The sequence below is a fragment of the Xenopus tropicalis genome, chromosome 9 (genome assembly GCF_000004195.4).
Source record: "Xenopus tropicalis strain Nigerian chromosome 9, UCB_Xtro_10.0, whole genome shotgun sequence".
Classification (NCBI taxonomy): Eukaryota; Metazoa; Chordata; class Amphibia; order Anura; family Pipidae; genus Xenopus; species Xenopus tropicalis.
In genome coordinates, this window is record NC_030685.2 from 45,893,142 (window position 1) to 45,918,626 (window position 25,485).

Below are 25,485 nucleotides of genomic sequence, written 5' to 3' on the forward strand. Positions count from 1 at the left end.
TAAGCAGTAGTCCCCAACTTTTCCTACTCGTGAGCCACAGACAAACGTAATAAGACTTGGAGAGCAAAAATAGCATCATAAAAGTTCATGAAGGAGCCAAATAAGGGCTAAGAGACTATTATGTAGCATCTTTTCATCACCTTACAACAGGCTTTATTTGGCAGTAAATCTTGTTTTTATTCGACCAAAACTTGTCACCAAGTCAGGAATTAAAAAATAACTACTTGGTTTGGGGGCACTGAGAGCAACATCCAAGGGGTTGGTGAGCAACATGTTGTTCATGAGCCACTGGTTGGGGATTGATGTCTAACAGTTTTAGCATAGCAGAAATTAGTTTTTCTAAAAAGTAGGGCAATGAATATGCTATTGCCAAGCAATACAATAACACTTTATCTGCAATGTAAATTTGCTTTCCCATTGCCTAAAATACATTTTGGTAATTTGTAATTTACTTAGCAGTAAACACATGAACACAGTATGAACTGTGACAGTGCTGTACACACTTTTTTACTTTATATTACAAGCTACATAATTAGAGTATAAATAACACTTTTTTCTTTTTAAAGAAATTACCTTATAACCTTCGGGAAACATAGCATCCAATTCCTCATCAGACAAAGGACGGTTTCGTTCATCAATTTCTCGCTCCCATCTCCAAGCCTGAAGCTGTTCAGGAGTCATACTCATAATGTGTCCTAGATAACCCCAAAAAACAGTAATTTAGCTTGTGTAAGACAGTTATAATAGAAATCCTGTACTCCAATAGTATTTTTTATGCAACTTAAAAAATAAAAAGACAGAACAGGTTTTTAGAACCCATTGAGACTGGGCAAGGAAAATGCAGAAGAGATTAAAAGTGAATAAAGAGCAATGCACCACGTACACATTAATATGCAATTGGAAATCAATACAATAAATTAAAAATGCATTTAGGCCATACAGATGGGCAACTTTAAACTTCCACAATTTCTATTACGAATACAGGTTACTAGCTTTAGAATGAAAACTTTATAATGTATATCTAAGCTAGTATGTTACAGGGTAAAACTTCATATTCTAAAAGCGTGCAGCAATCATCATCTTAGTAAAGGCATCATTTTATACCATATTTGTAATGTTTCATATCAGAAGTTTTATCCTATATAATTTTTTTGACTGGCTAATGCCTTTAACTAGCAACAATTACTCATATATGCAACTTTACTGTCCCTATCCCTTGCTAATAATCCCCTTCCAAGTTCTATAGGCACTGGCTACCTTGCATGCTGGTTCTTGAAAAGGCAACTCATGCTTTAGCAGAAAAGTACATTTACCTGTTTCACAAGTATTGCAGAAGGTACAGACACCCATACTGCTTCAGCCCTGGCTGCCTCTATAAGCACCAAAACCGAAGCCTTTGACATTGAAAACAAAGAATTCTTTAATTAGGACACTGTAGGAAATGACACTGCCACAATAGGCGTTTACTGAACAAGAGGCTTCCCCTACTATAGATGCTATCTGTACATGTCTAGAATACTTCATGTCATTAATTCTGTTCGATTGAAAAGGAGATAAAATATTGGCTTTTGATGTAAAAATAAAGATTATTTTGTAATTATTTCTTTGTGTTTAATATTCTGGAAGGAATACTAAACATTTCTATAGAAGAACCAGTAGCTTGCTGACTTGTGAAGTTGGTGGCTGCAGAGCTTGAAAGGGAATCACTATAAAGAGACAGAGAAAGATAAGCTAACACTGCTTAAAACTGAATACAGGTGCAGAATTTTATAGATATACATTACCTATCTGTGCAGCTTTGTTACAAGTTGCAGAGAATGATATATGATATATGTGCATACATACATATATCTATTTACATATACATATATTTTTACATTTTACTTTCTCCAATAGAACAAAAAAAAAAAAAACTTAAAATCCAGGAAAACGTAATGTCAGTGAAATGTGTTAAAGCAACGTATTGAAGAACTCAAAGCATACAACTACAGGAATCTGTTTTACTTTAAAGGAGAAGGAAAGGTTAAGTCAAAATGTTACCCCCAAGTGACTTTAATCTCTTACCTTGCACCCCGGACTGGTGACCCTGTTGTTAGGAGAAAACCGCACCAGCCAGGGTACCTGTAGCGAGCGCTTCCTTCTTCAGTGTTTCTTCTGCCGGCGAAATCCCTGGGGTGGCACATGCGCATTAGAGTGAAAAGCAGTCTTTGTTAAAGTTCGCTTTTCACTCTACTGCGCATGCGCGAAGCAGGAAAAAGAAAGCACTCCCTGCAGCTACCCCGGGCTGGTGCTGTTCTCTCCTAACAGGGGAACCAGTCCGGGGTAAAAGGTAAGCAATTAAAGTCACTTGGGGGTGCCTAACATTTTGGCACCCCCAAATGACTTAGCCTTTCCTTCTCCTTTAAAACACAATATTTAGTTAATGCCAAGGTTGAAAATATAAATTAGTTAATATTTTAAACCTCTAAAATGTCAAAAAAAATAGCATTTACAGAGGGTAAGCAGCTAATTTTGTAAAAAGCAAGACAAAATTTTGGTCTCAAATTCAGAAAAAATGCACCCATTAAAAATAGGTGTAAAATGTAAAATTATTAAAAGAAAAATATATATATATTATAAATACATACCGTACCAGAGCATTATTTGCTTTCAAGCTTACTCTTGTGATTAACTAGGCAAGTTTAAATAGCTTTAAGACAATGTGACCCAGTGCATTTTGTTGTGACTACAAAACAGTAGAAAACCCCTTGCATAGGTGCTAAAACAATAAAAAAAAAAGCACTTAAAGGGACAGAAACACCAAAAAAGTGTATAAAAGTAATTACTATATAATGTAATGCTGCCCTGTACTGGTACAACTGGTGTGTTTTCCTTAGATAGACTACTATAGTTTATATAAATAAAGCTTCTGTGTAGCCATGGGGGCAGCCATTTACAGGAAAAAATGCACAGGTTAATTAGCAGATAACATATAAAGCCCCATTATATTCTACAAAGCTTATCTGTTATCTGCTATGTGCCTGTGCCTTTTCTCCTTTTTCCCAGCTTCAATGGCTGCCCCCGTGTTGACATAGCTGCTCATTTATATAAACTATAGTAGCGTTTCTGTTGCAAACTTAGCAGTTTTACCAGCGCAGGGCAACTGTACATTATATTTTAATTACTTTACACTTTCATTTTTTGGTGTTACTGTTCCTTTAAATTGCATTTATTGTCATATGGATTTTTGAAAGATTATGCGATCTGGGTGTTTTAGCATATTCCATGGCATTTTCTGGTGTTTAGCTGTGACAATATGCACTGTATGTCATTGCCCTAAAAAGTAATAATTTTTTGTTTTCATTAAAATAAAAGCCTAAAGTACAAGCTCTATTCAGTGAGCTCACTGAACCGAGTGGGTATTATGTTTTAAATGCAAAAGAGAGGAGTCTGCTCACGGTATAGATTCTTGCAAACCACAGTTGGATCTTTTATGTTCTTCCCAAATCCATCTTATTTAGCACAAACACTACACCCTAAAGATATTAATCCCTAAAGATATTAATCATCTTATTTTTACAGCACTATCAAGTTAGGTGGCACTTTAAAGGAACAGTAACACCAAAAAATGAAAGAGCTTTCAAGTAATAAAAATATAATGCACTGTTACCCTGCACTGGTAAACTGGTGTGTTTGCTACAGTAACACTACTATAATTTATATAATAAGCTGCTGTGTAGCCACGGGGGCAGCCATTCAAGCTGGAAAAAAGGAGAAAAGGCACAGGTTATATAGCAGATAACAGATAAGTTCTGTAGAATACAATAGTGTTTTATCTGTTATCTGCTATGTGCCTGTGCCTTTTCTCCTTTGAATGGCTGCCTCCATGGCTACATAGCAGCTTATTTATATAAATTATAGTAGACTTTCTGAAGTAAACACACAACTTTTACCAGTGCAGGGCAGCAGCACATTATATTTTAGTTACTTTTATACACTTTCTTTTTTTGGTGTTACTGTTCCTTTAAATTTATATAGCAGGAGTCTTACAGTAATTAAAAAAACATGTTACAGAATAAAAATGGGATTAGAAGGTCCAACTCACTAAAGCCAACAATGTAAAGGGTTAGAGGATATTTAAGGATTATAAAAATAATTATTTCTTAAAATTATTTCTTATATTTTCTTTAAGAAAATTTCTGATCGGGATTTTAATATTCAATTGGGATTTTAATATGCTTCTCTAAAGTGAGAGTATTACAAGGCGATTAAGTCAGATAAAGCTGGCCATGCACTAAAAGATTCACTCGTTTGGCAAGGTCGCCAAACAAGCAGATCTTTTGCCAATATGCCCACCTTGAGGCAGGCGATATCTGACTGACCCAATTATTCGGATCACATTGACAAAATGCAGGCTGTCTGGGCAAAGACCACTTTAACGAGTTGATGAGTTCCATACCCTGACAGGATTTTAGACCTGCCTGATTGACATCTGGACAATTTTCAGCCAGATATCAGCCGGAAAGGCCCAACTGAGGACCCATGCATGGTCATTTAACCAATCGACCTTGCAGTTAAGAATGGGATGAAGTGATGAGTGGAGAAAAGAGGCAAATGCCAGAAAAAGCGTAAATTTTATAAGTATTTTGAGATCAGAGCTGACTTATAGGTAGGGGTTGTTTATTGTTATTGCTAGATAGGAAATTAGGAGCCAAATTTGGAGCCTGATGTGTAACTACAAACCCAACAAATGATTCTAGAAGCAGCTTTTAGAATAGATAGGAGTTGTGAAAGATATTTTGTAAAATGCTTTTGCCCTAAAACTCAAATTTACAATTTTAGAACCCACCTGGTGTTGGAGTTGCCATGTTCATGGCAGGTGTGCCAATAGGAGTTTTTCCTGGGGTCAAAACTGGAGTACTACCACCCATCTGACTAGCAGGGGTTTCATCCCAGCGGGATTTTCTTTTACTTGCTCCCGGTGTTGGAGTTTCACCAATAGAATCCCCTCCACGATCTGTTCGAGGTGTCTCAGCCCATCCACTGCCATGACCAGGAGTATCTATAAAAATAAATAAATAAAGCCATTGTTTTCCACAATTTCTTTTAGGTCTCCATAAACTAAAACAAAAAACATAATACGCAATATTTTAGCTTGTTCCAGTACATCCTAATGATATTTTGCTATTATGTACATTCCACACCTTCATGGTCCATATAATACTTAAATTAAAATTAAGGGACCAATTAAGTCTTTTCAATATGTGAACAGCCTGGGCAATAAAAAGCACCTATAGAGCCACTTCTGGCCACATTCCCCCAGTTATAAAAAATGCCCTTAACATAGCCACCTCTCACTTCAAAGAATTTTGTGTTGGAATGGCTTGTTTTATACCCCTATTTAACATCAGTTCTATCAAGCGAGGTTTTGGAAAAAATCTCGAAGATCCATGAATCAATCATCAAACCACTTCCCCATGTTAAGATGGCATAAGGCCTCAAGCCATCGCAAAGCCTTTTCTTTCAGAATTAAACAAATTTTGTGACTTTTAATCCTATCCTTCTCCCAGCAATTGTTTTTATGCCATCTGTCTGCATCCTCTTTGTCCTAACCTGCATGTGCCCCTCATTACACACCTTTGCTGCTTCTAAAGGGCAAATGATATTCTCACTGTAGCAAAGTGCCCACTCTTTATTCTACCCTGACAGTGCAGCAGATAACAAGGATAGTGTTAATTAGGGCTGCTTTACTCACCCCGTTCTGTTTTGGGAGTCTCATCCCATCTGTTTTTCCTTGCACTAGATGTTGCACCACTGTGACCTGGTGTTGCATGACCTGGAGTATCCCCTCTGCCAGGTGTAGCAGCACCAGATGGAGTATGACTTGGTGTAGGGTCCCAAATTTTAGATCCTGGTGTTGCTCCAGGAGTCTCGTTTCCTTTGGCACGCCCAGGAGTTTCATCCCATCTTAATGAAGGGGTGTGTCCAGGAGTCTTAAAAAAAAATTCAACACTTAGCAATCTTTCACGGTGCTCCCGCTACAATTACATTTTGAGTACAGAAATCATAAAAGCGTAAGGACACTGGCTCATCGTTATAAAATGTGATAGTTTAAACTATTGTTTCCCACTACCGGAGTATGGGCTCGACTAGCAGGTGCCCTTTAAAAGCATTAAAAATGCTATTTTAGCTCAATTAGTAGCTGTTTTTTTACACAACTGGGAATCGACACCACCTATACGCTGTTACTGGCCATGTTTGCGGACTAGCTCATTATATGTTTAATATGTTATGCCAGTGACTAACCTTAAAAGTCACTTAAAGTATACAGGGAAAATAAGTACTTAACACATCAACATTTTTCTCAATTAATATATTTCTAATTAAAAATATATTTACTGAGAAAAAAGTTGACATTTCAACCTTATTTTCCCTGCTGTGGGTTATTGGCTACCAGGATCTGGAATATTGTTTTTATACTGGTGTACCCCAGGTGACTTGCATTTGTACTGCATTTTAAAAGTTTAATAGATTTACTGATGTCCTGCACAATTTCAATAAGCCTCTTTAGCAATTTTCCAGAAAAGGATTCGGTCATGATTTTAATGGTGTACTTTCTTATTTTTAAATTACACTATTTACATAGCTACTAATTCACTATTTAAAATTATTATTTCTTTTGTAATATTGATGTAGGCAGCCATCTCAGCATTCAGAAGGAGCCAGTGCTACACATTAGAGCAGCTTTTAGATAACCTATTCTTTATCCTACTCCAATGTAACTGCAGATGGAGTCCCAAGCTGGACTTGGATTTCTTACTATTGATTGCTATTCTGATATCTACCACAGATGTCAGTGAGCTGCTATCTAGATACCTTCCCACTGTCCTGCTCATCAGCTGCTGAGGGGGAAAGAGGGGGAGGGGCGATTACTACTCTGCTGCAAGTTGCAGTGTTAAAGGAAAAGTAACGCTAAAAAATTTTAACTAAAAAAATCTATTCTACCCTCCAATAATTGCCCTATCCTGAAAACTATTTGTTATTTATAATGCTTTAGAAGAAAATACCTGTAAAAAAAACTTGGCTTCCGGTCATTTCAACAAAGTCAATATGGCGACGCAGGGAAAGTTTCAGGGGATATGGCCATGCGGGAGAAAGTATCAGGTGAAGTTTAACTATGCGGTGATCGATTGATCGAGTCTAGGCTGACTCCTTCCTACCGTATACAGAAGGAAGGCTAGACTCGATCAGTCGATCGCCGCATAGTTAAACTTCACCTGATACTTTCTCCTGCATGGCCATATCCCCTGAAACTTTCCCTGCGTCGCCATATCGCCTTTGTTGAAATGACCGGAAGCCAAGTTTTTTACAGGTATTTTCTTCTAAAGCATTATAAATAACAAATAGTTTTCAGGGTAGGGCAATTATTGGGGGAGGGTAGAATAGATTTTTTAGTTAAAAATTTTTAGCGTTACTTTTCCTTTAAGAGTGACTTTAGTTTATCAGAGCACATGTCACATGGTTGTGGCACCCACGGAAATGAAGATCATGATTAGCCCCATGTCAAACTTAAAAAGTGAAGGGAAAAAAAAAACCTGTAAATTAAAAAAACAGATTTCAATGTGGGAAAGAAACTATTAATTGATGCGGGTTAGTATTTCTTTGTGACGGGAAAACCCCAGGCGCTGAGCATTCTGGATAACAATCCTGTACTTGATCCCAACTAAGATTTCATTAATTATTGAAGGCAAAACAATCCGATTGGGTTTATTTCGGTTTATGTTCCCTTATCCGGAAAAATATTCAGTTGACAACTAAGCTTCCTATATAGTAGAGGACAGGAGTATAGGGGGTTTAGTTCTCCTTTAAAATAAATTGATCTACTGCAAAGACAAAAACAAGGTATGCACTATTCCTTGTTTAAGTATTAAGATTACAGAATTGGGCTAAAAAAAAAAAATGGTAATATTTGTCAGCACAACTTTTGGGAAAAAAGTGGAACGAAGAATTTCCTATAGATATAGCCATGAAGGAACTTTCTATCTCTCTCTATGGACAGTTTTTGCAACTGCTTCAGTTCTCTCGAATTTAAAAGATCATCTTAGCTGTCCTCAGAAAATTCACCCAAAATGGTTTTGACCAGGATGAAAATGTTTAGCACATCATCATAGTACAGGTATGGGGTCTGTTCTCCACAAAACTGTTATCCAGAAAGCTCCGAATTACAGAAAGCCTGTCTCTCACAGAATCCATTTTAATCAAATAATTCAGAATTTTAAAATTGATTTTTCCCTGTAATAATAAAACAGTACCTTATAATTGATCCCAACTAAGATATAATTAATAATTAAGATAGAATTAATCCTTATTGGACGCAAAATAATCCTATTGGGTTTAATGTTTTATGGATTTTTTTAGTAGTTAAGTTATGGAGATACAAATTACGGAAAGACACCTTATCTGGAATACCCTTGGTCCCGAGCATTCTGGATAACGGGATCCCATACCTGTAGTTCTATAAATCACTCCCTGTAACCTTTAATCAATTTTTCTCATGCCCATATCCCAAGAGACTGGAAACAGCGCAGTGAGTTTCAAACTACTTTTGAAAATAAACAATTTTATTCTTGTTTAGTGTGTTGCACACTGAATTCAAATTAAATTATGATAAACATGTTATTTTTATATAGAGGGAACACACAAAAAAGTTAACAAATTTAATGGTGAATAACTTTTAGAATAATATAGAATGTCTTTTTTTGTAGATTTGCCTTCCTCTGCTGCTTTAATTAAAGTTGCAGATAGTAGTTACTGAAACCAGCAGCCAAACTATTCTTTAATGCTCAAATTTTTTTTATTTTTTTAAACTTTTGTCTTCAGGCCCACTCCTATTAATTCTTCCTCTATTTCATTCAAATCCCTGTTCCAGTTTACTCTAGAAACCAAATAGGTGCTACAATTCCAAACTAGAACGTTGCTTTAGAAAAATCTAAATTTTAGAACCAAATCGCAAAAAAAAAAAATAAAAAATGGCAAATTGTCTCAGAATATCACTATATGCATAACACTAAAAGGTAATTTAAAGTCTAATATTAAGTTAGAGGGAAGAATACCACTTTTAAACATAAGTACAATGAATACTATTTGTGCTGAACATACTTTTGCCTATTGCTTTAGACAAGAAAAGTGTAGGTTTATTGTTATAAAATGAGCTAAACAGGTAAAGTAAATTATTCCATGTATGGGCCTTAAGAGGTGCATTATTAACTTACCAGTGCACACATAACCCTGCATATAAATGTACTCCTGCTAAGAAAAGAGTTATTAGTATTTTGACAAGCTGTGCATCGTGCCAGAATTGGGGACCTGGTGCACATGCCATGCCACAGGCTACCCAATTTGATGGTTAGGAGGGAGGGGGAAGCAGTGGCATCTAGGTAGTGCTGAATGGAAAAATAAAATTATCTGTGGGGCCATATATGACTGATTAAATGCCTTTTTAATGGGTATGGATAAAAAAAGAATACATTTATGTCTGGGTGACAGGTCCCCTTTAACACAATAGGCAAAAAGTTTGTTCAGTACAAGCACTGAAGTTATGTTCAGTTGCGGTATACTACTGCCATTTTAAAGAAGAATTGCCTGCTCGAAGGACAACTCTTTCTTACAACTACTTAAAAAAGTGCCATGCTCTTGATAGCTTGGACTCCAAGCACAGAGAGATACTCAGAATAAAGTACAACGACCTCCGCTTGATCCCAGCTCGATAGCTTCTTTGGGGTAGAACCAGGTGTTTGATCAGCTGTTTGATCCCATCTACGTTTGCGTTTAGAAGGTGGCTGAGACGCAGATGATCCATTAACCACTTTAAGATCCCCAGATTTAGCCTTTTCTGCTATTTGCTGTCGTATTTCACGCTGTGCAAAATAATCATAATATCTATTAATAAAAGGTACAGCAAGAGTTAACTAAACTAAAAGCAAATGGATAGACAGTTGAGAGTAGTAAAAAAAAAAAAAAAAGGGCGAAGGGAATGTCAAAGAAATAGGGGTTGGAGAGAAAAGGTTAATAGAAGGGAAGGAACAGCATGAATTTAAAAGTGGTAAAACTAAAATATGAATATAATGTATGTTCTGCTTCACAGATCACTATTGCTCAATTTTTCAAAAGGACAGGAAAATTCAAACAAAATGATTTTTTAATGTAGCCAGGAAACATTTTCAGAAAATAATTCGCAAGCCAAGATTAACTTTCTGTTGCAGCGCCACTCCTGGTTTTACCAGTCACCCCTAACATAGACTTAAGCCTAAGTCTACACAAGGCATGACAGGAAGCCTAATAAGCTGGTGGCACTGTGACAGTTGCCCCTGCCAGTGCATTTCATAATGAAAAGCAAAGCCATCACAAGGGGAAAAAAAAAATAGATATTGCCATCCCTTTAGAGCAGTGCTGTCCACCTTTTGTGGTGCAGAGGGCCGGAATTTCTCTAGCATACATAGTGAAGGGCCGCTAATGGAAGCCAATTTTGACCACTTTTTAAACCACACTCATGTTAACACATGAGCTTAAGACCATGGCGACATTAAAGGAGAATGAAAGGTAAAAACTAAGTAAGCTTTGTTAGAGGTCTATGTAAATACAGCCATAAGCACTCACAGAAAAGCTGCACTGTGTCCTCTATCAAAAGAAACACAGGATTTCAACCACCATCCCTCTCCTGCCCCCCCACCCCCACAAGAATGCTAAGAACTCCCTCCCCCCTCCCTTAGGAATATGTGATCTGAGCTAAAATGGCTAAAGCTGTAGCAGGAAGCTACTTAAAATGGCAGCTGCTGTCTTAAGCAAATGGAGAAAGCTTTCAGTATGGTAAAGCTTTCTGCTGAATAAATATAGTGTTCTAGGTGGCACTAATGTGGCAAATCTATATGCAGTAAAATGCCAAAATGACTTTCCTTTTCCTTTAATAGTGGTAGCGCAGCAAAAACAAAAATACTTGGTGCTCACTGCGGGGATTATACTATGTCATATTAAGACACACCCTTAAATCCATATGCTTCCTCTTCCCCTGTGGATAGCACAGCAACCACCAGCACATAATTGCACACCTTAGGGACCATTATAATGGCTATTTCCAACTGCTAACAAACTCCCACAACAAACCCCTGCCAGGTTCACCTACCACAGGCAGCATAGGGCAGGAAAAGTATGGCACACACAGGCAGCATAAGGCATGCAGAAAACTGCCATACTCTGCCTGCCCTATATGCTGCCTGTGTGTGCCATACTCTGCCTGCCCTATATGCTGCCAGTGTGTGCCATACTCTGCCTGCCCTATATGCTGCCAGTGTGTGCCATACTCTGCCTGCCCTATATGCTGCCTGTGTGTGCCATACTCTGCCTGCCCTATATGCTGCCAGTGTGTGCCATACTCTGCCTGCCCTATATGCTGCCTGTGTGTGCCATACTCTGCCTGCCCTATGCCTATGTAGGCAAAAAAAGGCAGCATACAGTAAGTCAATGCTGGCACTGCTCCTACAGGCTGTCTGTGGTGTGAAGCGGTGAACAATGTAGGTGCTTACAAGGTGTGAACAGTACAGGGGATTACAGCGTGAAATTGAGGTGCAAACCATGCGGAGGGCGAGTTAATCTCAGTATTGATACCATTTTAAAGCCTACACAAAAGGTAAGCCATCAAAGCAGCCAGACAAGTGGGGGGCCAGTTGGACAGCACTGCTCTAGAGAATTAACGTTCCTTATTTTTTTAATTAATAAAACTTATTTTAACATAAGCAAAAAAGATAACTTACTTCTTCCTTTGTTAAATATTGCTCTTGCATAACATCCTTAAAGGTTCTTGCATTTATTTTAGGATCTGGTGTTTTGCCGCCTGCAGAAATTAATAAAGCAATAGCAAAGGTTATCAGCAATTAAAAAAAAAAAAAAACCCGAAGAACCTAGATCTTTGTACTAAAAGCTATATTTATGAACTATTTTCTCACTTGCTCAAAAGCAATCAAAACCCTTGTTGAAGGCAATGTATCTGTCAGTACAACAACATCCTGATCAACCTCACAGAATAAAACCTAGCAAACACTGGCTATACAGACTCAGCAACTTCTAATTAAGACAGTAGATTAGTAGTCCTGTCAGATTTTGTTTGAGAAGACTGGAAAAATCACACCTGTCTGATTCAGATCTGTCGGGTAGGCCTGTTGGGGGGTTCCAATACACCAGCAGATAAGTTGCCGTAATGGTCCTAAAGACCCAAATAAGAATTCTGCCTGGGTATGGCCACCTTAACTATTTCCTCAAAGTTCCTTAATTTCACAAGGAAGCCTTTTGCTAGTCTTCCTTCGCAGAAAGACATCCCTAACTATTGTACTTGTATTCCCCTCCTTATTTTCTATCCTTCTCCTCTTCCTAATAGCTTGTATGCTCTTCCAAGCAGGAACCTAGTTACAGCTGAGTATTAAAACCCCAAGTATTAACTTTAACTGTCCAATTTATAATATCTGCATAGAACTGCATACATTTGTGGTTATATAAAAACATTTTTGGGAAGGGACAAAGATGGGTGTGCCTAGGGCAATGTCAGCCATAAACCCAGCAATGTTTGCCCAACTAGTGCAGCTGGGCTGGGCAAAGATAAGCTCATTTTCTGAGAGACCTTGCTAGATGAGCCCATTGCTTTGTCTGCTGCCATCTTAAAGGACATGTAAATCCTACATTTACCTACAATGTATATCAGTTGGGCACGTCTCCCCCCACCCAAATGGCATAATTTCTACTGCATATATCCCCCTCTGTTTTCTAGCACCATCACAATTTCCTAAAGCAAATTGCAGCTTTCACCTGGTGGCCATTTTTCCCGATACATAATCAGATACATTTAAATCTGCAAACGGCCTACACACACACCCTTATTCAGCAAGTTCTACTTTGTTTGAGCACTGTAATGGTAAAGCTGAGCTCAAAAGAAAAAAACTGAAGAAGACAGCTAGAGCTATGTTTCTATGGGAACCAGCAATGCCATCTCTTCACTGGCTGCTAGACTGGGGAGTGCGTTTAGTAATCTGAGTTTAGAACTGAGCATGCCCACAAGCCAAACGTCAAAGCAAATTCCTGTGGGAGTGGGCTGAGTGGGTTACAGGAGGAGAAGGAACTCTAAGTGATTAAGGGGATGTTACAGCCTTACTATTAACCTCTGGGCAACCAGTATGACAGGTTTTGAAAGATTTCAGAGAGGCTGTTCACTGATTAAATTTTTGTGTATGGGGTTTACATGTCCTTTAAGTGATTCCAGAGACCAAGGAAAATAGGTGAAGTAATGTTAATTACCATCTGCAAATGGATCCAGCCGTTCAGGGGAAATAATCATCTTTCGTCTATGCTGCTTGTATTCATCTTCACGATTTGCAATCTTCTGGGGTCTGTGTTCTGCAAATGGATCATACTGGAAAGAGAAAACCCTCAAAGTTCAGATGCATATTTAATTTACTTAAATAGGATAGGTAAAATAAAATTTAAAAATACATACTGTACTTTGTGTAATATAGCATTGAATCTCCTGGTTTAAAAAAATCCATTTATAGCTACTGGTAATATAAATAGATTTATAGCACTGTAAAATATTGTTAACAAAAACACCTATAAGTCTTAAAGGAGCAGTTCAGCCAATTAATCAGTGACTTGGGGGGGGGGGGGGGAGGGCCACATGGGACATAACTGTTCGGATAGTTTGCATTTGAATCTGACCTGTGTGCTCACAAATTAACTGAACGGTTATGTCCCATGTGGCCCCCCCTAAATTTGTTAACTAAGAGATTAGAGCATGCTGCGGAATATGGCGCTTTATAAATAAAATGATTATTAACAATAATAATAATAATAATAATAGAGAGCTGAAAGCAGGAAGTAGTGTTTTGGCTACTTTAGACATCTGGCCACTCCAGCCTTTATAGATTACATTTTTGCCTACCTATATATAACAAATATTTTTTTATTTTGCACAGTCTATCCATTTTACCCAGTTTCATTTTTATACCGACCTGTTCCTTTAAAGAAGCAATTTAAAAACTTCCCCCAATAGTGGGCTAATTCGATCATTTGGCCCTAGGTGTGAATGACTTGAATCAGCAGCTGAAATCTGCCTGTGTATGGCCACCTTAACACACTCCATGGGACATCAGCCTTAAAGGGAAATTTTACCTTTATTAGCAATACTGTAATAACACATGAAACATGGCTCTGAGAAATGTGTTCACCTTTTCTAATCTGGCAAATGCCCATGCACAGGCTACACAACCATAGACAAGAAGCAAGGAAGTGCTAAATAAAAATCTAAAGTAATCAACTGCCCCACTCTATGCAGTATAAAATGGTTTCCTCACATGCCTACAGGCATAAGAAGTTTCTTTAAGGGTAGATCAGAGTTTATAACAGCATCACAAAGGTTTTAGGGCTCTGGCAAACGGGGGAGATTAGTCGCCCGCGACAAAACTCCCTGCTCGCGGGCGACTAATCTCCCGAGTTGCCATGACCCGCCATCCCGCCGGCGACTTACATGTTCGCCGGCGGGATGGGGGGTCATGGCAACTCGGGGAGATTAGTCGCCCGCGAGCAGGGAGTTTTGTCGTGGGCGACTAATCTCCCCCGTGTGCCAGAGCCCTTATTGTTTGACCAGGATGTGGTTCTGCATATTTTGTCCAATGGCATGCCCTCTTACTTTGCCTTGCTCCAAATTATTTGATTAGTAATTTGTCCTTGCTATGTAGCAGGGTGTAAATTACTCCTGCACCTTTGCATAAATTCAGTTATCAGAGCAAAATTAATTTTACGTAAATATTTAACGAAAGTGTTCGAAAGTATGATTTTCAGGGGGTGGAGTTTAGAGCCATGCAGAGCAGCAGCAGGACGTAACAGCTCCGTAACAACCTTGGTGTGTTCACCTCCCTGGGCAGCAGTCAACACAGAAAGAAGTCAGCAGTTACTTCAAACAATACCTGCCTGAATCAAGTATCAAAATGGCGACGCCTCGGCTACCAAAAGCCCTGCATAATACGCAAGCACCAAACCTAACAAAATCCAACCTAGATAATACTTCAGTTCCTGCTAAACAAAATAACGGCTTCTTCTTAAGCTGAACTGAAATCCTTAGCGTCAGAACTTACAAAGGGGGATCAACTCCCTAGTTGCACGCACAAAACGCAACGATCTGCTCTCAGCACAGTTTGATTTCACAGAAGTGTGATTGACTTGGAGTTACATTGTGTTGTTTAAGTGTTCCCTTTATTTTATTGAGCAGTGTATAAAAGCCACTTAAATATAAACTTGGCTGTAGCAAGCAGTATCAGTCACCAGCTGCAAGGGCAAACAAGGCATTGAGCTATATTAAAAGGGACACACTCGCAGGATGAAGGTGGTCACCATTCCACTGTACTGGTAAGGCCCCATCTAGAATACGCAGTGCAGTTTAAGTCTCCAGCACTCAAATGAGATATTCTTAAATTAGGGAGGGTCCAAATAGTAACTAAGCTGGTAAAGGATATGGAAATTTCAGTTATGACGAAAGACTGGCCATGTTAGAGTTTACTATTCTGGAGAAGAGATGCTTAAAGGGAGCCTGTCACCCTAAGAAATAATTCCAGATCCTTTCCATTTCATTAACATAACGTAACAAAGTAAAGTAGGTGACAAGAGGTATTACCTAAACGTATAGTAGGCAAATCCAGAGGTTTGTAGTGGGCATGCGGTGGGTAGGGTTTGTAAGTTGTTGCTCATACAGTAGTGGGTCTTTGGTTTTCTTAGGTTAATATCTAAGGGAGGGGCCAGGAACCCCATATTTTGTCAAACTTCTCAGGGGCTGCTCTTTTTGTGTATAGATACTGTATACAGTCTATGTATTTCAGCATTTGGTCTAGAAATGTTTGGTGGGTTGGAGGATTCACATCTTTCTAGAGGTATGTTATGCATCTACGGGCTTGGAAGAGGTCCTGTCATATAACCATTAGCTGGTATTTGTTACCCAGAGACCTAGTATAGCTAGTTCCGGGGAGGGCTGGAGTTGCATGTTTGTTGTTTCTGCTATTGTGGCAAATACCTCTCTCCTGTGCAGCCTTATTGGGGTGAAGTATGCCCTGTGAAGGATAATCTTCTGAATCATTTTGTGGTTAGCATTGGGGAAAACGAACCCGGGTGCCTCCAAGGCGTCCAACCATTCATCATCAGTTAGTGTGGGGATATCAGTCTGCTATGCCCTGAAGAGGCCGGCATTGGTCTTTTCATATTTGCAGAATCTTTATGTACTATATAAATTAGATATCAGGTGCTGGTTTGTTTGTATCTCAAGTATTCTGCAAAAGGGTGACTTTCCCACATTAAAGGGGTCTGACTGGTAGGCATGTTGTACTTGCCTATATGTTAACCATTGGGTATCGGGGATTTCTTATTTCCTTTGGAGTCTGTCAAAGGGTTTAAGGGAGTTGTTTTGCACCAGGTGTTGCAATAGCTGTACCCCTTTGTTGTTCCATATCTGCCCTGCCTCTATGTGGGTATATATGGGTGTGTCTGGATGTTTAGCTTGGTGTGTGCATACTGCTTCAGCGCGCGACCATATAGTGCAGGTTAGGGATATTATAGGGTGGGTTGTGTTTCGTGTTTTGTCAGTTGGGGTTTTTAGCATCTCTTGTAGGATGGGTCTTTCTGGGTTGTTTAGAGCCATTAGCAGTTTGGAGGATGGGCAATTAGGTTCTGGGGTGAACCAGGATTTGGCAATTGCTAGTTGGGCAGCCAGGTGGTATAGTTCATAATCTGGTAGAGACGCTCCTCCACTGTCTGCAGCTTTTTTAAGGGAGTCTAGTTTTAGTCTCCTTCTCCCCGTTCCCCATATAAATGGGCTCATTAGTTTATCAAGTTTTTGGAATAAGGATTTGGGGGCCCTTATAGGAGCATGTGTAAGTATATACACAATACTTTGGCGAGTATTGTCATTTTTATTAAACTAATGCAACCTTGTGGACTGAGAGGTAGACCAGCCCATTGTTTAAATCTTGTTTCCACCATGCCCAACAGTGGTAAGATATCCCTTGCCCAGTAGGTAGAAATAGATAAGGATACCTTATTGCCTAGGTATTTGAATTCTGGGGTTATTATCAGCGAGTGTTGGTTGTGCTCTGGGTTGTTCTTTTGTTTGTCTATCAAGAATAGGGTGGATTTGGCGAGGTTTACCCTGAAGCCAGAGTGGCCCCCGAACTCCTGTAGTGTGTGGACCAGTTTGTTCAGAGATGTTGTGCAATTGGCCAGGTATATTAGAGAGTCATCAGCGTAGAGCTGTATCTTCTCCTGTAAGGGCCCAATTTTCCAGCCTACTATCTCTGGGTCACTTCTAATTATAGCTGCCCCATTTTTGCCATTACTCGCCATAAAAAGGGCCATTCTACAGTATCTCACCAAGGCTCTTTGTCCCTCGCTGTCATGGTCTATGGCAAGGTTGGTATATGGTTGGTATACAGTTTATTGCTGTACTCTTGTGGGGCATAAAGCCTGTTTGATCTGGGGCTATGAGGCTATCTATGACCTGCTGGAGGCGTCTAGCTAGTATTTTCGCCAGTATTTTGACGTCAGGGTTTAAGAGCGATATTGGTCTATAAGATCTGCACTACAGCAGGTCTTCTCCCGGTTTTGGCAGGACTATTATTGAGGCTTCTCTCATTGAGGGGGTAGTTCCCCTCTGGTTAAGGCAGTTGTGTAGACTTGTAGCAGCTGTGGAGCAAGTGTGTCTGTGTATGTTTTGTATATCTCTATAGGTAGGCCACCCTGGTGATTTCCCACTGGAGAGTGTGGTTATGGCCTCTAGTATTTCAGTTACAGATATCTGCCTCTAGCATACCTTTCTGTTCCATTTTTAGCGTAGGTAGTTGGATTTGGTCTAAGTCGTGATTTAGCTGGTGTTCTGGGGTGTTTAGTTGTGTTTGATATTGCTGTTCGTAGAAGGTCCCAAACACCTGATGGCTCTGGGGTCCTCTATGGTTTGGCCCAATGTGTTCCTAATAGATGGGATTATTGGAGGGGAGGTTTTAGTTTTGGCAAGGTGTGCTAGCATTTTCCCCGTCCTGGCACCCTGTTCAAATATGTTGTATTTGAGGAATAAGTGCTGTTTTTTGGTTTTAGCTTCTAGGAATTTTTGGTACTGTGCCTTTTGTAGGTCTAGGTGCATGTGGGGAGTAGGGTTTGTGATCACTGCCTCTTCAGTTTGAGTAATCTGTGCTTTAAGGTGCATTTCTGTACACCCCTCAAATATGGTTTAAAGAGAGGTGCCTCTTCAGGTGAGGTGTTAGTTACAAAGTATTCCTGTAGTGTGGATTCTATGTCATCCTTTTTCCCCACTATAGTTATCCAAGTCGGGTTAAGGCGCCAGCCCCTCGTGTTTGGTGCACTCCCCCATCCCCACACCATTTCTAAGGGTGCATGATCAGATATGCCTCAGGGCAGGGCAGGTATTCTATGCTCTGGATTGTTGGCAGTAGTATTTTGGAGGTAAGGATCAAGTCTATTCCAGATAGACTCAAATGGGATTTGGAATAGCAGGAGGATTGTTGAACGGAGGGGTGAAATATTCTTCATGTATCTATGAGATCTAAGGATTGGAGCCAAGTGTTGAATTTAGGGTTAATCCCCAGTTCCGCTTCTGCCATCTCGTTTCCATCTATCTTTGATGGGATTAGCTGTGGTGTTAAAGTATTCTGCCCTTAAGATGGTAGCATTAGGGTATTAGAGAGTAAATTTAGCTAGTTCAATCAACACCTCTTCCGAAAATGGTGGTGGTGGGGGGGGGGGGATGTATACATTAGCCAATATACATTCTCTAGAGAAAATTTTACAATGAATAAAGACATATCTGCCTTTATGGTCTGTTTTTAGGTTTAGTATCTTAAAAATTACCCTCTTATTTATCAGTGTTAAGACACCTCCTGTATAAACTGAGGTATGTGGAGTGGTAGCTCCAACCTACCCAGAGCTTTTTAAAGGAACAGTAACACCAAAAAATGAAAGAGCTTTAAAGTAATAAAAATATAATGCACTGTTGCCCTGCACTGGTAAAACTGGTGTGTTTGCTAAAGTAACACTACTATAATTTATATAATAAGCTGCTGTGTAGCCACGGGGGTAGCCATTCAAGCTGGAAAAAAGGAGAAAAGGCATAGGTTACATAGCAGATAACAGATAAATTCTGTAGAATACAATAGTGTTTTATGTGTTATCTGCTACGTGCCTGTACCTTTTCTCCTTTGAATGGCTGCCTCCATGGCTACATAGCAGCTTATTTATATAAATTATAGTAGACTTTCTGAAGTAAACATACAACTTTTACCAGTGCAGGGCAGCAGCACATTATATTTTAGTTACTTTTATACACTTTCATTTTTTGGTGTTACTGTTCCTTTAAGAGCCAGTACTGTAGACCCAGTGAGGTGTGTTTCCTGCATAAGGAGGATGTCAGGGTTTTGCCTTTTGGTATAGGTTAACGCAGTGCATCTCTTGATGGGGTCGTTGAGTGCCCTTGCATTCCAGGATCTAAGCTTTAGGTTACCTGCCATTGTTAAAGAGGGGAGAGGGCCGAGCATAATCCCTTAGGTACCTTTCCCTACCAGTTCTTCCCCTTAGTTGTGTTGTGTCTGTTGCCCTTATCATTTTCTCTTGTATATTGTCACCGTATAACCGTATGCATGAATATAGGTAAAACTTGTTAGAACATATAGTAAACCCAACTTCCCTTCCCGTGCCCCCATTTCAAAACTTTTAGAGGCTACTTTTCCCGAAACCATAACTTGTATCAGGGTAGAACTAACCCTTAACCAGAGTGTCCACCCAAGATATTTGGGGGGAGTGGGTGTTAGCTCCTGGGCCATGTTACCCTTCCGATTTGGTGTTGGAGGTGGTGCGGGCAATCTGCGGCCTTCACATATATAGGTAGCTGACGCCTGTCTCTAAGCCGATAATCAGTCCGGTAGTGTTACAATCCGCCATGTAGGTTTCTCCCTTGTCTCAGGGTCTGAGCAGGGGTGCAAGTGAGGTCAGGTGAGATGTGTCAAGCAGGTTGTAGTAAGTCTGTGTGTCCAGTATTGCTTGCTGTTAGATTAAGAGTGGTGGGATAATAAGCCCGGTGGGCTTCTGTGGCAGTTGTGGTGTAGGTGCGTTTATACATTACCGTCCCAGAGAGTCCAGCCAGTTGCAGGCGTCCGTCGGGGATTCGAAGAACTTGATGCCCATGGTAGTTTGCACCCGGAGTTTCGGCGGGTAGATCATGGTGTAGGGGGAATCTCTTTCTGCCGTAGGCTCTTTTTATTTCGAGAAATCGAGCTTGTTGTCTCTGGAGCTCCGCTGAGTAGTCGGGGTAGAGAGAAATGTTTGCATTGTTGTGCTTTATTTGCCCGTTCTTGCGGGCTATTGTGAGAAGCTTATCTCTGTCTTTGCAGTTGTGGATGCACGCAATCAGCGGCCACTGTGGAGCGCCCGGGATTAGGAGCCTTGATGGTACTCTATGCGCCCGTTCCACCGAGAATGCGGTCGTTAAGATTGTCGGGGCCAGCCCATATCTTAAGGAGTCTTTCCACAAAGGTCTCTTGGTGGTCTCCTTTATCGCGTTCAGGAAGGCCTATAAATTGGATATTGCTCCTTCTCGCTGTTCTCAAGGTCATCCACTTTCTTCCGCCACATTTCAACCTGTTGTTGGAGGTCGTGGGTGGTTTGTTTTAAGGGATGACTCAAGTCTTCTAGAGCGGAGATTCGGGCCTCCGCCGCGATAGTGCGTTCCCTTATTTGTTGCATATCATGTTTGATCAGCGACAGCTCGGCTTTTAGTTAGTCTGTTTTTGTTATAATGGTGGCTTGGCAAGTTTGTTGGCATTGTTGTACAGCCTTTAGTAGATCATGCAGCATTGGTTGTGACTGGGGTGCCTCAGTCTGCACACTCAAATCAGGTGGCGCGGGCTCGGGAGCCATATTGAAAGGCTCAGTGGCTTGTGCGGCTCTGATTTCCGCTTATTGTGCCGATTTTTACCTTTCATAGTTAGTAGGGAATTTGTTACCCCTTCAGCAGCCAGTCCCGGTTTCCTCCAGCACAGTATTTACCCAGGATTATTGAAGAGTACACGGAGCTCTCCCAAAGCACGTCTTACCCCATGAGCAGTCAGGCCACGCCACCAAACAAAATAAACTTTACTTACATTGTACAAACTATACAAAAACTATAAATTATTTATATTCTTTTTTTCTGCCTTGGAATCTGCAATCCCAGCAAGCAAGCGCAATTTTGTGGACACTGTTTTTGAGGAGAGTTTTGCATAACCCCAAAATACTGTGTATGCGCCATCCAGGCAACATCTAGGAAGGGCTGAATGGTAAGTTAAAGTAATTGTAATTAATAATTTGATCTGTTAATCAAACTGTATATTATCTGCTCTACCTGCTGAAGAACACTTGCCGAAAATACCGCCATACTCCTTCTACTTGTGCCTGCACCCAAATGAATGGAATGCGCTTGGCTGCAGGCACATGTAGCCGAAACACGCATAAAAACCCAAGACTTTGCATTCTCTCATGTTTTTTTTTGCTAATATCGGCTACATGTGCCTGCACCTGAGCGTATTCCATTCATTCGGGTGCAAGCACAAACGTTATTTTCGGCAAGCGTTTTTCAGCTTGCTGAAAATATTCGCCTTGTCTGACATTAGCCTTAGGGGAACCGAGACTTGCAGCTTAAAGGGCAATTTCAACTTTTTCAGCAAAACTGTAGTAACACATAAAACAGGACCCTGTTTAGCTTATTAGTTACAATTGTATCTCTGTGCAGGTGGGGCTTTTTACCTTTCTGGGCTCTCTGCCAAAAGCCCACTTTTTTAATTAACAGCAAGAAACAATGTTTCTAAGTGCAGGTGACTCTCATTAAGATTTCTGGGCTCTTTGCCAAAAGGTACTTTTAATGAAATTTGTATCTTTTTTAGCTTCAGAAGATCAAAGGGAAATGAGACACTTTTCAGTAACAATCCGGGACTGCGGGTTAAGCTAGCAAAAGAGGGACTGTGCCACAAAAATCGGGACAGATGGGAGGGATGCTACAAGTGTTTTTCACAACCTGATTGTAATTTGGAGTAGGAAAAAACACATTTAAGGGGTTTTTGTTTTTTATCTTTAGTCAAAAATGTAAGTTTTTCAAAGGATAACTTACAGTTTAGGTGAATTTATTATTACACATAAACTTGCTCGGTCTGTTTTTGCAATAAAACTTATAGATTAACATTTTGGATCACTAAAAGCCATATCCATGTGGTATCTTTTTTTAGATAAATACTTAATTCTGGAGCGCCCTCCTCTGTCCAGACTTCTCAGATGAGGTCTTATGGGGTAAAATAAAATAAATAATAAAAATAAAAAAAATAGCGTAATACAGTAATGAGATATTAATAATCACCCCTCTAAAACGTGTTTATATCTAAAACAAATCTAGTGAACACCACTACTAAATTTACTTCACTTTTCTGTGAAAACACAAATACAATCCACTGCGAAATGTTTAAAGTTCGTGTCTATTTAAATAAGTGAATTTCCACCGCTGCGGTGGAGAGAGACGCCAAAGGGAGAACGCGAACGGAGAGATTTGCAAGCCAGGATCAAAGCGAGTACTGCAGATCGCATAAAGAGACTGATAAGCAAGCAAGGATCCGACGCTCTTTACAAAAGGACTCCCGATGGGCGCAATTTTTATGGCGTTTGTGAGTTTAAACTTTTAATATGTTTTAGAATAAAGTTTTAGGATTTTACACATGTCCGTTGTATATTTGTCCAGCAGCAGGAGAAAGTGGAAAAAGAGAAGCTGGGAGTTATAGTTCAACCACGAGGGAATTTGTTACAAGCTCCAAGACCACAGTGTTGGTCTGTAAGTATATGCACAATTGGCTAAGGATAAAAAGAAGTCACAGAAGAGTGTGAAATACGGAAATTCACCTATTTAAATAGACACGAACTTTAAACATTTCGCGGTGGATTGTATTTATGTGTTTTCACAGAAAAGTGAAGTAAATTTAGTAGCGGTGTTCACTAGATTTGTTTTAGATATAAACACCTTTTAGAGGGGTGATTATTAATATCTCATTACTATATTACGCTATTATTTTTTTTTTATTATTTATTTTATTTTACCCCATAAGACCTCATCTGAGAAGTCTGGACAGAGGAGGGCGCTCCAGAGTTAAGTATTTTTTTTTTGTTTAAACCGAAGCACAAGGTATCTGGAGTGGGTTATACATTTCATTCCCACTGAAAAATTGTTTTGTTTCATCTTTTTTTAGATATCAGATCACCAATTTTAAAGCATTTTGTCTTTGTACCTAAAAAGCTATAGGTCAGGTTTCTGGCCTTACTGGCCTTCCAATCTAATATATGTGTATTTCTGGAGCAATGCTCGGTATTGTACTGTGAGGAAAGGGGTTCATCTACACAAGACAGTTATCTCTATAAAACTAAACTATACATATATTTCAGTGCCTAGGAGGAATCGGCTGTATTTTTTACACATAATTTAATATGTATTAAATTTAGTATTTTGAATTTATTGTACAATAATTGTGAAAATCTGGCAGTAAAAGGGATAAACATATCTACCCAGTGTCCCAAATCACAATTCCCTTACAGTTAAAGGGACAGTAACACCAAAAAATGAAAGTGTATAAAAGTAATTACTTTATCATTTAATGCTGCCCTGCACTGGTACAACTGGTGTGTTTTCCTTAGAAACACTACTATAGTTTAAATAATAAAGCTTCTGTGTTGCCATGGGGGCAGCCATTTACAGGAGAAAAGGCACAGGTTACTTAGCAGATAACAGATAAAACCCCATTATATTCTACAAAGCTTATCTGTTACCTGCTATGTGCCTGTGCCTTTTCTCCTTTTACCCAGCTTCAATGGCTGCCCCAGTGTTGACATAGCAGCTCATTTATATAAACTATAGTAGTGTTTCTGTTGCAAACTTACCAGTTTTACCAGTGCAGGCAACTGTACATTATATTTTAATTACTTTAAAACACTTTCATTTTTTGGTGTTACTGTTCCTTTAACAACTCACACGTGCGGTTTAGTATTAAAGTTGCTATTTCAATAAGATGGCTGCTGGTGCTAATTGCATTAAAATTGAAGCCATACTAAAAATTCAACTATGTTTTAGTAATTCATTTATTAAACTGGGTGTTTCTACCTCAAATTACATTTCCTTTTCTTCCATTTCCAGTGCTGTTGTAGCCAACTGACAATGATGTGAATATAATTTATGAATTCCACAGTTAGCATTTACCTGTTCAGTGGACTGAGGGATGTCATTCAATAATGCCACTGGAGCATGATATCCTGGCTTCTTCTGTTCAAAGGTTGCTGAAGAAATATCATCATCATCCTGTAAAAAAAAATAAATCATAAAAACACAATTAAAATAATCAATTATGTGCCATTCATGTTCTTTTAGTGAAAATCATTAGGTATAAAGTTTCCACATCATAACATTTAGAATACAAATTACAATTTAATAAAACACCCAGTCACCCTTTTCTTTCGAGATGAAGCAGTGGATGAGAAAGCCAGTGAAAAACAGCCACCAGACCAAAATTAGGAGTGAAGAAAGTTAAGTAGACAATTGGTGAAATCTGTGTAGTAGCAACTTAAAGCAGTGTGCTATACTTGTTTGAGTTTACCAAAATCCAAAAGTTATTCCCCTGCCTTTCCCATAAAGTAGGGTACAGTTAATGCAAATATATGCTTAATATGACAATGTTTATACATTCAGGTCACACTGTGGCGCTCTTAGAAATACATATTTATCCATTTTGTATGACACTGTATTTTTCAACTATACATAAGTTTTTTCTCTATAGTAAAAAACAGTACCTAGTAATTAATCTCAATTTAGATATAAATAATCCTTATTGGATGCAAAACAATCCTATTGGGTTTAATTAAATGGTTTATTGATTCTTTAGTAGACTTAAGGTATGGAGATCCAAATTACGGAATGACCCCTAATCCGGAAAACCCTTGGACCCAAGCATTCCAGATAACAGGTCCTATACCTGTACTTAAAAAATGGTAAAAAAAAAAAACAAAAAACTTCTGCCCCTTCTGCTAGCCATATTCTTTTCCCAGGGTGCTACAGCTATTTGACTTATTCTCTCATAAACTTCATGTACTATTTACTGCTGCGCTGCAAGTTGGAGTGAGGTCACCTACCTCCCTTTTCCCCCAACTAACAGTCGATCAGTAAAAGAATAGGAAGGTAGCAAGATAGCTGCTACCAGACACCTGCATTGCATTGTGGTAGATAGCACTCAACATTAAAAATAAGGTTTTACTTTCAAAAGATAATATCCTGCATATGTGTAACCCGATTGTTACACAAAAATAAATAAAAACAATTTTAAAAAAAAATAATCAGGTTTTGATTCCTTCAGTTCCATGGAGTAG

At 39.2% G+C, this 25,485-nt stretch overlaps 1 protein-coding gene across 1 annotated transcript in view; it reads right to left on the reverse strand.

The window, feature by feature from the left end:
- The window catches only part of sf3b1 (splicing factor 3b subunit 1), an 81,013-nt gene that overhangs the window by 41,233 nt on the left and 14,295 nt on the right, over positions 1 to 25,485 (reverse strand). The window contains exons 3-9 of the mRNA XM_031893603.1: positions 24,326 to 24,424; positions 13,318 to 13,432; positions 11,787 to 11,866; positions 9,723 to 9,896; positions 5,735 to 5,972; positions 4,829 to 5,041; positions 574 to 695 (exon numbers count right to left, since the gene is read on the reverse strand). Of these exons, the coding sequence (XP_031749463.1) occupies positions 574 to 695; positions 4,829 to 5,041; positions 5,735 to 5,972; positions 9,723 to 9,896; positions 11,787 to 11,866; positions 13,318 to 13,432; positions 24,326 to 24,424 (1,041 nt within the window). The remainder of the gene's footprint in view (positions 1 to 573; positions 696 to 4,828; positions 5,042 to 5,734; positions 5,973 to 9,722; positions 9,897 to 11,786; positions 11,867 to 13,317; positions 13,433 to 24,325; positions 24,425 to 25,485) is intronic.